The sequence below is a fragment of the Suncus etruscus genome, chromosome X (assembly GCF_024139225.1).
Source record: "Suncus etruscus isolate mSunEtr1 chromosome X, mSunEtr1.pri.cur, whole genome shotgun sequence".
NCBI classification, from domain to species: domain Eukaryota; kingdom Metazoa; phylum Chordata; class Mammalia; order Eulipotyphla; family Soricidae; genus Suncus; species Suncus etruscus.
This window is the reverse complement of record NC_064868.1, coordinates 61781497-61795925: the sequence shown is the minus strand read 5'-3', so window position 1 is coordinate 61795925 and position 14429 is coordinate 61781497. Positions and strand designations below refer to the sequence as shown.

The following is a 14429-nucleotide window of genomic DNA, read 5'->3' as shown; positions in this document are numbered from 1 at the left end:
GGATGGGGTGCTGCTCCAATCTTGTGGTAGTCCAGAGGAAGTGGTAATGGCATCAGAGCCACACCAGAGATGAAAAAAGTTACTCAGGGGACCATGTGATGCTGGGGATCTAACCAGAATTTGTGGGATCATATCAACCAGTTACAAGGCCTGGTTTAAGGTGAGGCTCCTTTTCCAACAAAGACTCCTAACATCTGCACCAAGGTGTTAATATACCCCTGGCCCATGGAGGCCCTGAAGAGCCGGGAGGAGGGTCAGAGGAGAACTCTGGGCAAAGGCTTGGGTAAAGGAGAGGAAATACTGTAAAATCCACAGTATAAGGATTCTTTGTAGGTGAGTAGGAGATTGGAGCTTCTCTAATCAGACTACTTCTTGGGAGGCCTAATCCAGCCTACCTACTACTGCTGGGTTAGGTGACCAGTTTGCCCTCCTGGCCATCTCCTCTCAAATTCCCCACAATCACCCTGTAATTCCAAGCGGTCCCCCCTTTCCCTATCCAAAGTAGGGAGGCAGAAGATATGATAGCTGGTTGTAGGCATTATTGAATTTATTCTTTTATTGATTTGACACACTTCCCCACTCCAATCTAGCATGTGACAACAATCTGGGTAGGCTAGGCACTGATGCAGGAAATGATGGGAACCCACAGCAGGAGTGGGGGAGGGGACAATACAAAAGGTGGCTCAGGAGGAGGAGGGGCTACTTTGGGGGCCAGGAATAGGAGAGGGAGCCTCCCTATGGCCTCCCTGGCAGGTGCAATAAACCTGATCCTCATTCCTCTCCTTGGAGAATCATTTTCCAGACTAAGGGTGCAGCTCCCCATTCCGGGTCCCGCCTCCCTGCCCCTACACAGAAGCTTCCACATAAGCCCTGCAGTCTGTCAAGGTCTCCTGTCCAACTTCACCACCCTAATCCTTCTCTCCTGCTCTGCTTACCACCCCCAGCCCTTTCCTCTGGCCACAAACTAATCCCAAATCTCCAGGGCACTCTCACTTAGCCCTAACCTTTATGGAGACTGAGCCATAAAGAAGTGTGGTTCCCCACCCCCAACACACACTTCTGAGGCACAGTCAGAGAATAAGGGGTGGAGCTTTCTCTTCAGGAAACTAAGCTAGTGCTGCATAAACTACATGAAATCTGGACTGTGTTCTTGTCCACGTGGGAGTTTTGCTAGTTCAGCTCTTCTCTGTACAGCAGTATCCCTGGGTCCCTGCTCTGTCACCTGGAGTCCTCTCCCCTCCATCTCCCACCCCCCACTTATGTTTCCCTAAGTATCATCTGTAGTGTTTGCTTCATATCACTGTGACATAGCCTTCAGAAAGAAAAACACTTGCTTCATCACTAGCACCTTGCCATTCTAATATTTGTTTTTACTTCTATAAAGGTTTAGAAAAGTCTTCCTATTTTCTTCAGCCCCCCAAAGATGATTTGGCCTGATGAGTCAGTACTCAGACCTTAGCCCTTCCAGGTCCCCACTATCCTTCCCTCCTCCTATACAAACACTCCACTGGCCTAATGGGCTACTTCAAAAACAAAAAAATAAAACAACCCCCCCCCCCAAGTTCCATATAGCCTGGACCAACTCAGATAAGACTACAAAAAATTCTGCCCCCAAAGGCAGAGGTAAGGCCACTGGTGATTTCACATTTCCAACAGCACAGCCCACCCTCACTATAAGGCAAGGTGGGAATGAGGGCCAAGGGATGGCTCCAAAGAGGGGACCTTACTCAGTAATTGGCACAGTGAGAATAAACCTGCTCCCTTCTTCCATCCCTTTCCCTCCCCCACCTGAGAGTCCTTGTTTGGGGCATTTTTTTCTTGATCATTTATTTCTTCAACACTTGTGTGAGCAGACCCCACTCTAGTGCTAAAGTAGGGGCCCAAATTCCTGGGATAGAGTCAAGGGTAAAGAGTGGCTATGGGCACACCTGGCTCCACATCTGAAGCAGGGAGAAAAAAAGCTTCCAGCCAAGGCTCAGGGATCTGTGAGAAGAACAGAGACCAAGGTAAGAGGATCATTAGGTGGATGTGGGGAACTGCTGAGGGCCCAGAAATTCCATCTAGAAATGATGCCACTCCACTGAACCGCCTCCCTCCAATCCTCCCCCAGTAGGGGTGCTCCAGGGATATACAGCCTCCCACCTCTACCCCCTGTTCTAAATTTCCCCTTGGCTCAGGTCCAGAATTAACAGAATACCTAAGTTGTGCAGTGCTACCATGCTTTGGGAGGGGGCATACCTGACTCAAAGTTGAAGTCCAGTCCTTCATCCCCATCCATGAGATCGCTGATGATGTTATCCATGTCACACTCCAGGTTCTCCATATACATATCGAGATCCAGATCTTGAGGCATTCTTTCTTGGCTTGGAGCTTCAGCAGGAGGGGTGAGCACAGGCGTTCCCAAGGCCTTAGGGATGGGAGCACCCACCATGACAGAAGGGGGTGCTACAATAGAAAGATGAGGAACCAGACTGCTGGGGCCTGGGGCCTCAAGGGGCTTGGGGCCTAGGCCTACTCCGGTAACTAGTTTGCTGGAGGAAGGAATTCCCCCCAGCAAAAGAAGGGCAGGTGCCTGGGACAGAATGGGATCTACCTGCGTCATCAGAACATCAGCAGGAGGGGGTGGCTTATCAGCAGCTAGCAGGGTCTCCAGAGACTGAGAGCTGGAGAAGCACCCTTCTCCAGCAGCCAGAGACCCCTCAGCTGGGCTGAAGAGGGAGGTGCTGTAGGTGTGTAAAGGACCTGAAACCCCTGAATGCTGCAGAGAGAAACCAGAAAGATTGCTCTGAGAAAGCAGGGAGTGGGGTGATGTGAGATTGAGCCCGTCTAACAGCTCGAGATCTTCACTCAGGGTGGGAGGGACACTGCCTGCATAGCTGCTGACTGAGGCAGACATTTCCTCTTCTGCCAGCACCTCAGACTCGGGTCTGATGGGGGAGAGCCGAGTGCTGACGGTGCTGGCATTGGAACCGCTTCGTGGACGGAAGGTGGTCCACATGTCGGCTTCCTCGCGGTTTCGGGAGCAAGGGCTGCCGGACCACTTGGAGAAGTGGCCTAGTGGACTGGTTGGCGTGGCGCCTTCAGGCGGAGTAGGCAGCACAGTGGATTTCTTCTTGGGGGCCTTGCTGCGCCCCCCCCGGAGCAGCTTGCTGCTGCTATCCATCGAGGCTGCCCGGCGGCGGGGTGCCTTGCCACTCTTGCCTCCCTCGGGATTCAGCATCCACCAAGAGCTCTTGCCGGTGGCTTCATTGTGAACCTTGATGAATTTGCTGTGCAGGGACAGGTTGTGGCGGATTGAGTTCTGTAAGTGGGGAGCGGAGGGATCAAGAAAGGGGAGTGAGGTGTTTGTAAGGGAGAGCAAGGGTCAGCCGGCAGGAAGTACAAAAGGCTGCTAGGACACACATCAAGGGGATTCCTGGACTCTCAAAACTAGTTAAATCCAGGAAGGGGGGAGCAGGGAGGGGTGTGGGGGAGCAGGGAGGTGTGTGTGTGTGTGTGTGTGTGTGTGTGTGTGTGTGTGTGTGTGTGCGTGCGCGCCACACATGACAAGCATTCCACAACTTCCTCCCTATCTTTGAACACAGGTTTCGGTGGAGTTCTCAGGAGACTGGTATAACATCAACTCAGGACTAATCCACTCTGTCCTCAGCCAGTTCTCTGAACAGGCAGAGAGGCTGGAAACTCAGCAGGGTAGGCACTCTACCCTACCCTCTGCAAAACTTAAAGATTTTTTTCTTGGAGTTCCCTCCATTCTTGATCACTCTTGCCCAACTATATTGGGGCCAGGATTTCAAGCTGTGCTGTGCTACATATACACAAGGCACATTCTCCCCTTTCGTCCTCTCTAATCCAGAGTCATCTTTAAAGCCTGCTAGTGTATCAAGACCAAGTTATGTCCCAACCCCCTTTTCTGGTTTTTGGGCCACACCTGGTGATGCTCAGGGGTTACTCCTGGCTATGTGTTCCTGGCTTTGGGGACCATATGAGACGTGGGGGATCAAAGCGAGGTCCATTCTGGATCAGCTGCGTGAAAGGCAAACGCCCTAACGCTGGCTATTATTCTGACCCCATGTCCCCTTTCTTTATAAAATGACCATTTGAGGGCCTGGAGAGATAGCACAGCGGCGTTTGCCTTGCAAGCAGCCGATCCAGGACCTAAGGTGGTTGGTTCGAATCCCGGTGTCCCATATGGTCCCCCGTGCCTGCCAGGAGCTATTTCTGAGCAGACAGCCAGGAGTAACCCCTGAGCACTGCTGGGTGTGGCCCAAAAACCAAAAAAAAAAAAATGACCATTTGACTTTTTCAGCCTAACTTCTTGTTGTTTTTTGTTTTGGGACCATACTTGGTGGTGCTCAGCAGTTACTCCTGGCTCTAAATTCAAATTATTCTTGGCAGGTTTTGGAGACCTGCCTTATGGGATCGAACCTGGGTCAGCCAAGTGCAAGTCAAATGCCCTACCCACTGTGCTACCGCTCTATCCCCCAATTTCTATTTTTTTTGTATGTTTGTTTTTGATTTTTGTGCCACACCCGGTGATGCTCAGGGGTTTCTCCTGGCTATGAGCTCAGAAATTGTCCCTGGTTTGGGGGACCATATGGGACACTGGGGGATCAAACCGTGGTCCATCCTAGGTTAGCCATGTGCAAGGCAAATGCCCTAACAGTTGTGCCACCACTCTGGCCCCAACCCCCAATTTCTTTTTTTGAACTAATCAATTTTAATTTTTTTGTTTTTGTTTTTTGATCACATCTGGCAGTGCTCAGGAGATCATATGGGATGCTGGGATTTGAACCACCGACCTTCTGCGTGAGAGGCAAATACCTTACCTTCATGCTATCTCTCTGGCCCTGAACTAATCAATTTTTTAAACACCTTGGTTATAAAGTTACTCAGTTGCTTTTTTCACAGATAAATTTGTTCATGATTGAGTTATACAAAGTATAACAATCTTCACTCCTATACATTTCCCACCAGCAGTTTCCCACTCACCTTCCCCAATGCTCTTTCTCCTTCATCCCCCAATTTCTTATAAAGCACATTTTTTTGTTTCTGGGCTACTCCAAGTGGTGCTCAGGGGCTATTCCTGGCAAGCTAGGGGGACCATAGGGCTTGCTAGGGATCGAATCATGTGCAAGGTAAATGCTGTATCCACAATATTATTGCTCCAGCCCCAGCACTTTTTCCATTTGTTCCTCACAACTTTACCTAATCTATATTGTGGGTTTTACAACTTTTTAATAGGTACACCAGGTGAAAGTGCCAACACTGTAGAGGGCCAGGTACATATTTAATAGTTGCTGTCTGCTGACTGGTGATGGTCCCGATAGTGAGTTCCCCTCAAAAGTCTATCAGCTACTACTGCTCATTTTTTTTGTGGAATCACACTCAACATATAGGGGACACTGGAAATTTGAATTAATGAATAAATGCCTAGAAGGTGGCAAGGTAGTTAGGTGCTCTAAGCTGGTGTAGTGTACTTTTTTTCAGGGCTCCCTTTGTCAACCCTTGTATGCCATGGATGTTGGAAGCTTAGTTAATGATATTTTGCCTCTTTAGCCCCCAGAGCAGTTATTTCTACTGGTTTCCCCAGGAAAACTATACCATCCTAATGTGTTTCTTTGTCTTTACCCAACTACTTTTCTCTTTCCTACTTCCTTTCCCCACTTCTCAGAAATTTGTGCATAAGATCTCTAACCTTAGGGACATTTGACCTCCCTCATGGAGCTCTTTCTCATGTTTAGAGCCTAGAAGTAATTGAAGCAACTGGGAAGTTGAAGTTATGGACAGTCAGAAATCACTTCATATACTAGCTCCTGATAAAAAAGACCCTTTGCCCGGGGAAAGATGCTGGAGTGCCTTTTAGTTACAGCACTCTCTAGTCTAAGAGCTCCTGTTCTCTTTGGGACCCTTTAGTAATGGCACTTCAACTACTTTGGCTGCAGTACTTCTGGTTTCCTTCAGAAATCTAGCCTGGGTTCTTAGGAACTGAGGATCACAGTGAATCGTGACATCTTTACGTGTCCTCCTTTTATCCTTTAACTCTAGATCTCCTCAGAAGGTATACTGCTCTTCCTACTTCTCACCACGCACGAGGCACACTCCATTTCTTTTTCAGGCTTCAGAATCAGTATTGGTATAATCCCTTCTCTGGCAAAGTCATTCTCTAGAAACCCATAATTCTTACCTGTTAGATGTAGAAGAGGTGACTGCTAATTGCTTCCCAAGCCACTGAAATTATTTACTAAATTGAGATTTCTTGTTCTAAGCGGGTGCCGCCCCCTGGTGGGGTAGGAGTAACTTTGGCAGTTCGGGCATGAGCGCTCCACACACACACAAACACACACACACATACCCGCACACACACACCCCACCCACCCCGGGCAGGGAATGGAGAATGAAGGGGCTTGGAGGCCCTGGGTTCAGTTGACTCTGCCATCATTTCAATGAAGAATCTGGTGGTCTGATTAGCAGAAAGTACATGTGATTTATAATTAGACTCTAGTAAAAGTCCACATTCCACTATTAGGTGAGCTTCCTAACTTTACTACCCCGAAGTTTCAGAAATGTAAAATATGGAATCTCAGAACTGCAATAAGATGAAGAGAATAAAAAATACCTAAATGAGTCTATAATTAAAGCATTCCATAGAAGAGTCAAATAGGGCCCAGCCTTCGGTTATATCCAGGCACTGCAAAAAATAAAAAACCAAACCAAACCAAATCAAATCAAACAAAAAACAAACTATAAATCAGAAACAAAGTAAAAAAAAGAGTAAAGAAGAAGTTGAGGATCCAGTATAGGTGGTAAAGGTTCTTGCCTTGCACACAACCTACCTGAATTCAATCTTCAGCATTCCATAGAGTAGTTCCCTGAACCCCTCCAAGAGTGATTCCTGAACAGAGCCAGGCATAATTCCTGAGTACCACCAGGGGTGGCCTCAAAACAAACATAAAAACAGAGTAAAGCATAAGGAGGGACTACAGTCTCACAGTATTACTAACAGCTCATAATTATGTTTTCAATCCTGGAAAAAAAAATGAACCTAAGGTAAAAGAAAAACAGCTGTGTAGGATGGGTCCAAGGAGAGGAGCTCTTTCTGAACTAAGACTGTGGTGTGGCAGTCTACCCAGAAATAGTGCCAAGGGTCTCAGTCAGCTGTTCTGCCCATTTTTGTGTTCTGCTGAAACCACAGAGCTACTGAATTTTGGATCCCTTGGTTTCTAATGTCCAGAGGAAGATCCTCTGCTCAACCCTGATCTTACTACCCACTGTGATCTAAGATACCAGAAAGAGTTGAAGCACCTGGCTATGTGATTAGATCTCTAAATTTCTCTGTTGTTTTCACTTGGGGGGCTTTCTTTCTAGTTCTAGGATCTGACTTAGGTCTTATGTATGCAAGGCTTTATCTTTGAGCCACATTCCTGGCCTTGGAATCCAATCATTTTCAGAACAAATTTTCATAGCATCTCAATATCTTTATGGAAAGTCAAATTAGTACTGCATCTGTGTTCTCAATTCCAAGTACTGTCCCTGATTTTCATGCCTAATAGTCCTCATCAGTATATAAAGTTGTTTCTTCTAGTCTTTAATGGCCCCCTTCAATGGAGAATTTTATGGCATTATATGCTAAACCGATGCAGGTAGCAGCTCACAGCTACTTTTTCTAGTAGAAGATCAGTTACCTTAAAATATAAATACCAATTTTCTTGGTCTATTTTTGGGTAATATCCTGCAATACACAGAGGGGGTGATAGTGGTGGTGGACTGAGACAAAGTAGTGCTGGTGATCAAACCTGGCTTCCCACATACATGCAAGGCATGCATGCCAGTCCTCTCAACTCTCTCCGCAGCCCTGAATATCACTTTTAAACTCCATTCTCTCTTCCTAGGTAGTGAGTGAGCAGTTCTGAACAGTACCTTCACACTGAGATTTTGGGAGACAAGCAGGGAATTCAAGCAATACCACAGGAATGGGAGAAAAGGTGTTGGGGTGGGTAGTGGGGAGGTTAGGTTCAAGTGGGGAATCCACACAGTTCCTGCTTTACATAGGATAAAGACTTCTCTATGGGAATATGTGTTTGAGGACAGTACAGGTCAAAGTGCTGGGAATATTTAGCAGGGAGCAGAGAATTCAATTTTCTCCAGGGCAAGGACAGTGTCTTATTCATCTGTGATCCTTCAGCATCAAGCCTAGAGCATGGCCTAAGTAAATGTTTGTCTAAATGACTATTGAAGGTGGATTTCTCGGGTGGGGATGGAAAAGGGGCCCTGGATTAGAACTAAGAAATCTGGGGCTCAGGGACAGATGGTGCTGGGACAGAGATCAAGGGGGAATCAAAGTTACCTTCCATCCTGCTGAGCTGTTGCTGTCACCCTTGTCCTTGAAGTAGGGCACGGTGCGGACCATCCACTCATAGATCTGGGCGAGTGTCAGTCGCTTCTCTGGGGCGCTTTCAATGGCCTGGCTGATGAGTTCTGCATATGACTGATTTCCCCAGGCATTCCGGCGGGAGCCTCCCTTCCGAGGACCTGTTACAGCCCCCAGGATCCCGGACTGGGGGCCCCCTGCCGGCTCTGGGAGCCGGGTGGGCAACAGGATCGGCTCTGAACGCCCCTCCGTGTGTACCTTCTCTCCCAGACCAGGCTCCACCTCGAGTGGCCCCGACGGCTTAGTAATGAGCTCTGGTTGGGGAAGGGGCCAGGTGCAGGACCGGGGACGGCTCTGGGGTTCGAAGTCAGGATCGAGGTCTAGGATCGAGGCAGCCCCTGTGGCTGAATTCTCGTTCCCTGGATCCATACGTGGAGTTGGACCTCCGCCGCTCAGCGTTCAGAGGAGCCTGCCACAGTCCCTAATGATGCCTCCCCCCAGGGGGGAAGCACCGATGGCCAGGAGGCACATTCCTGCCAGTCTTCAAAAAGTCTGCAACTCCCCCCTCGCCCTCAGACGCTAGTCCCTTCCTCAAAGTGCTCAGACCCCCTCTTCCACTACTGCCTGCAGCCCCAGAGCTGTTCTGGAGGCACCACCTGTAACCTCCTCCTAGAGAAGGCACTTTTTCTCTGGTTTCTTCCTACGCTTCCGGCTCTTTGAAACCCAATGCAGGGTATCCCCTCATACATTGCGCTCCCATCACCCAAAGTCCCTAAGCTGCAGTTACCTCCCCCTTTTAAGTTACAGCCCCCCGACACTCCTCCCAAATTTCCTCTACCCGTGTCACTGCCCTCCCCCACGCTCTGAGCCTCAGCGTCACTTGCCCCTCCCCTGGCTCCCCCGACCCCGCCACCTCCCTTTTCTCTATTCCTAGGGGGGGGCTACGTCCCTACGACCTCAGCCTCTTATTCCCGTACTGATTCCTCAATCAACCCCCCACCCCCCACCCCCCGGATTTCCCTTTTGTTTTGCTCCAAGTAGCACCCCCGCCTGACGTCTCTGTTTACCACTCGCTGGGGCAGCCATCTGCGCACGCGCTTAGAGAGCCACTTGGGAAACCGAGTTCCTCCGTCGTGCCGCACTAGTCAGGCTCGAGGACTACATTTCCCGTCCTGCTCCGCGGCCGAGCGCCTGATAAGAAGGGCTGGAGAGCAGCGTGGCAGGATATAGGGAGGTGGAACTTTGATTCCTAGAGGTCGTGGCGGACTTTTTCTTTAAGAAATAATTTTCCTCCTTTCTCCCTTTTCCACCCACTCCCTTGCGATTCGCGGTCGCCTAGTGACCATGTTGGAAACTGCTAGAGTTAACTCCTTGGGTTAAAAGAGGGAAAAACTGCAGTCTCTACCAGAAGCCCAACAGGAAGCAAAGAACCGAAAAAATTAGCAGAAAAGCAGAGAAAGCAGGCTGTTTCCACGTTGAGGAGATGGCTGAAGAGATTTCACAAGGCTAGCTGATTTTGGCCAGTGCATTTCACAATGGCATTGCAGTAAACTGAGCAAACAGTTGAGTTACTGCTTCTGCTGGCCTCCCCTTGAATACTGATGTTCTCCACATTCACATTTTCCTGGTGCTTCAGTTCTCGAATTCAACAGGTCCCAAATGGAGCTCTGTATTCTAACTTCTAAGTCCCTATCTTCCGACTACTCTTACCACTGAATCTGGTTAATCGTTGTTAATCCGTGTCCTGCTTTTGGAGTCTCCCAAAGCTAGATAGGCCCTTTACCGTTTTAACTTCCACATCCAAGTTTTAGTTTAAGGTTGTATCTATAACGGATTAAATTCTAATAACTTGTTTAGGCCACACCTGGCAGTGTTCAGGGTTTGAATCATTCCTGGCCGGATGGGGGACCATATGGGATGTCAGGGATTGAACCCGGGTGGGTCATGTGCAAGGCAAACCCTACCCACTGTGCTAACACCAGGCTCCGGCTCCAAATTCTAATATCCTAATGGGACCTCCACCATCAGTTTTCTTAATACTAGTTTATGTTTTGTACTACCAAAAAAGTTACTTAAGAAAACACAAGAGAGAAGAGAAAAAAAAGAGTAGAGAAAGGAATTTCAGGGGCAGGAGAGAGCATGTTATTAAAAAAAAAGAAAAGAAAAGAAAACACAAGAGGAGCCGGAGACATAGCATGGAGGTAAGGTGTTTGCCTTGCATGCAGAAGGACAGTGATTCAAATCCTGGCATCCCATATGGTTCCCCGAGCCTGCCAGGAGCGATTTCTGAGCATAGAGCCAGGAGTAACCCCTGAGCGCTGCCGGGTGTGACCCAAAAAACCAAAAACCAAACAAAGAAACAAAAAAAGAAAACACAAGAGAGAGACATATTCCTATGCTGCAAGAGTTGCAACCTGCAATATGTGTACTCTCTCTTCTCCCTTTCTCTTAACTCATGTTTATAAACTCATGTTTATACTTGCACATATTCTATATAGTTTTTAGGTCACATCAGTATTGCAGAAGAGATCATGTGATGTATGGTGAATATTTAACCTGAGGGTCCTACATGCCATGTCCTTTGGCTACCTCTGAGCCGTCATTCCTAATTATAATAGCAAAACTGTGTGGAATACTTTAATGCCAGATCATTAGTTCATTTAAACCTCAAATCAGTCCTCTATTCTCTTCTTCAGAGGTTCCCAAACTTATTGGGCCTTTTACAGAAAAAGAAATTGCTCAGCAACTGCCTGGAAATTCACCTTCGAAAAGCGAACAAACAGAATGTACCTCCCCCAACGTTATCCAAGGCTACTATCACCTCCCTAGATTGTGTCACAGGAAATGGGGGTTGCATATAACTCAATTTGGGAAAGACTTATAAATGAAGGTCCCAATGCATAAAGTTACTAAGAGGCGGGAGAACAGTGTCATCTAGATTATTTACAAGTAATCATATAAAATCTGTTTAAGAGTTCTGTGATTCCTGGAAACTGGATACACTGGTGGTGGAAAATGGTCAGGGGTGAAGGGTGGTGTACACTGTAAGACTGAAACTCAATCATTAACAACTTTGTAACCATGGTGTTTAAATAAAAGGAAAAAAATGAATTTTTCCATGTGATTTCCCATACCATTCCCTCCCCATTGCCTAACTTAAAATGCCCTACATACATACATATCTCTTTAGATTCAGGCCACTTTCTACTTTTTCTGGTTTTTCATCTTCTAAGTTCCAACCAGTCAGACTTGTATATTTTTTTATTTTACTTTTTGAAGTAAAAACAGGTTTTTATTTTAGAAATCCAGATGAAAGGGAGAGAGTAACACACTCAAGAAAGAGCGGGGTTCTTCAAAGGTGGAGAGGTGGGTATATGTCCCAAAGTTAAAGTAGGAAAGTAAGAAAGCATACACCATAAGAGGGAGGTACAAGTAACATGTGCTTGGCACTGAGTACTTAGGCAACATATGGACACATGGGTCCAAAGAGCACATGTACATTCTGTACTCTTTTTTTAAAAAAAAATTGTGTTGATGGGCCCGGAGAGATAGCACAGCGGTGTTTGACTTGCAAGCAGCCGATTCAGGACCAAAGGTGGTTGGTTTGAATCCCGTTGTCCTATATGGTCCCCCGTGCCTGCCAGGAGCTATTTCTGAGCAGACAGCCAGGAGTAACCCCTGAGCACTGCCGGGTATGACCCCCCAAAAAATTGTGTTGGTATATCTGGCTGTTCTCAGGGATCACTCCTGGTTATGTGGTCAGAGCTCACTTCTGATGATCCTCAGGGAGCATATGTGCTGCCAGGGATTGAACTTGCATCAGTTGTATGCAAGGCAAGTACCCTATCTACTAAACTCTCTCTCCAGCTTCAAACTTAAGTACTTTTTCATGTAAATAATTTACTCATTTTTGGGGCATCAGAACGGGTTACACCTTGTGGTATCAGCTTATGGAGCCATCTCTCTAGTTGGGGAAATACAAAACTCAGACCTTTCTCTGTGCATTCTGGAATGTCTTCCATCTCATCACCCACTCCCCAAATCTCTTACTCTAGAAAATTTCCATCCAATATTCCCCATTTCCCTCATATGTAGTTCTTCCTTTTCTTTATTCCCACACACCATGTTAAAACTTATGCCATACAGATAACCCTCAGCTTAAGAAGGAGTGGCTGGAGAAATAGTGCAAAGGATGAAGCCAAACTATGTTCAATCCCTGGCACCAATAATGGTTCCCCATGTCTTACCAGAAGTGATCCCTGAATGCAAAGTCACAAGTAAACCCTGAGCACTGCCTACTGTGCCTTCCCCTAATTTTTTAAAGTACACAAGTCTAATTGGTTGGAACTTAGTGTACCCCACTGGATGTGGCTCCAAAACAACAACAATAACAACAACAACAACAACGTTGGAGTTATTTCCTGAGTCATCCATGAGCCACACCTGGCATCGCTCAGGGGTTGTGCCTGGCTCTAAGCCCAAAAGTTACTCCTGGAAGGCTCGGTGACCATATGGGATGCCGAGGATTGAACCCAGATTGGCCACATGCTAAGCAAATGCCCTACCTGCTGTGCTATTGCTCTGGCCCAAGAGAGTACCTTTCCATGGAACCATCTTTATAGGACTAATCATATTTTTTAAAAATTATTTGTTTATGTGTATGTATCATCTACTAACCTGAACTAAATATAGAGACAAATATTTGTATGTATCACTGTGATCCCAGTTTGGGGTTACACGCAGGGGTCTCAAAGTTGCGGCCCACGGGCCTTTTGCGCCCCTCCATACAACATTTTGTGGCCCTGCCCTAGAGGAATCTTTTATTGTTTTGTTTTGTTTTAGTTGTTTGGGTCACACCCCCCAATGTTCAAGGCTTACTACTGACTTTGCACTCAAGGATCACCCTGACTTTGCCTCCTGCGGCCCCCAGGTAAATTGAGTTTGAGACCCCTGGCAGAGTAGATCTTCAATAAATGTTGGTTAAATTAATGGCTTTAGGAAATGAAAGACACTATATCATAAAAAAATGTAAACAATACTTCTCTGGGTCTGAAGTGATAGCACAGCAGTAGGGCATTTTCCATACATGCGCCGACCCAAAATGGACCCTGTTTTGATACCCGGCATCTGATATGGTTTCCCGAGCCTGCCAGGAGTGATTTCTGAGTGCAGAGCCAGGATTAACACCTGAGCACTGCTGGGTGTGGCCCAAACTCCCCCAAAATATAAACAATGCTACACAAAATGTTGCACTTGTATTTTTGATGATGTTTCAATAAATGTACCATAAGATACCTAGCAAGTGTATTTTCCTAGCTACGTTCCTCTTTTCCTTTTAGCAAGCTCCTAGAGTCAGGGATGATAAATTTACTTGTGTATATAGTACCTAGCATTATATGACTTGCAGTCATTACTTGATATGTGCTCTGTGATGATTAGGTCTTCCTTCTGTCAGGAAGAATGGCCATATAACCCAAGGTTTTCCACTGATGGCAGCATATAGGCCCTTCAAAAGTATTATTTCCCTTCATATATAACCATTGGCTCATACCTTCTACTTCTACTACAATATGTGTTTGTCCTCCATAAGTCATGCATAGGGTAAATAGAAAACCATACAGAGGCTCACAATGTCTGCAAAATATTTCCTCACACAAACTGCTTCCACTTGTAGCACAGTTTTGAAAATTAGGTAAGTACTGCATGGGCAATGAATTTGGTAGAAAAGAGAGCCTGATCATGAGGAGCTTGTGTCAAACTGAAACAGGTGTGATGGCAGTTCCTGCAGAATTGCTGAGATAGGCAAATGACTGAGTAGTTGCAGAGTTTCTAATCTACTTAGGGAGACAGTATGCCCTTATGACATAAAAAGTCATAACTACAAACAAAATTACAGAACACACACTGGTCTTATAGAGATTCAGGACGTGGAAAACAGAGAAGGGATCTGTCAGACTGCTCTAGTTTGATTTGGAAATATAAAGAGGTGATGAACCTGAGTTGGTGGAGTGGTGGGCCTTTGTCAAACAAATGAACTAAAGGAGACAATGTGACAGACATA

At 46.7% G+C, this 14429-nt stretch overlaps 1 protein-coding gene across 2 annotated transcripts; it reads right to left on the bottom strand.

Annotated features, from left to right (window-relative positions):
* Nucleotides 1-529: 529 nt before the first annotated feature.
* On the bottom strand, nucleotides 530-9238 carry FOXO4 (forkhead box O4). Of its 2 annotated transcripts, XM_049767271.1 has the most exons (4): nucleotides 8345-9238; nucleotides 2594-3301; nucleotides 2239-2445; nucleotides 530-1983 (listed from the first exon to the last, which is right to left on the bottom strand). In XM_049767271.1, exons 1-4 carry the CDS (start codon nucleotides 8795-8797, stop codon nucleotides 1900-1902), a joined length of 1452 nt encoding a protein of 483 aa, XP_049623228.1. In that variant the 5' UTR covers nucleotides 8798-9238; the 3' UTR covers nucleotides 530-1899. The 2 variants fall into 2 exon arrangements, with proteins under 2 accessions (XP_049623228.1, XP_049623227.1); XM_049767270.1 differs by having other exon boundaries at nucleotides 2239-3301; nucleotides 8345-9237.
* Nucleotides 9239-14429: the final 5191 nt, after the last annotated feature.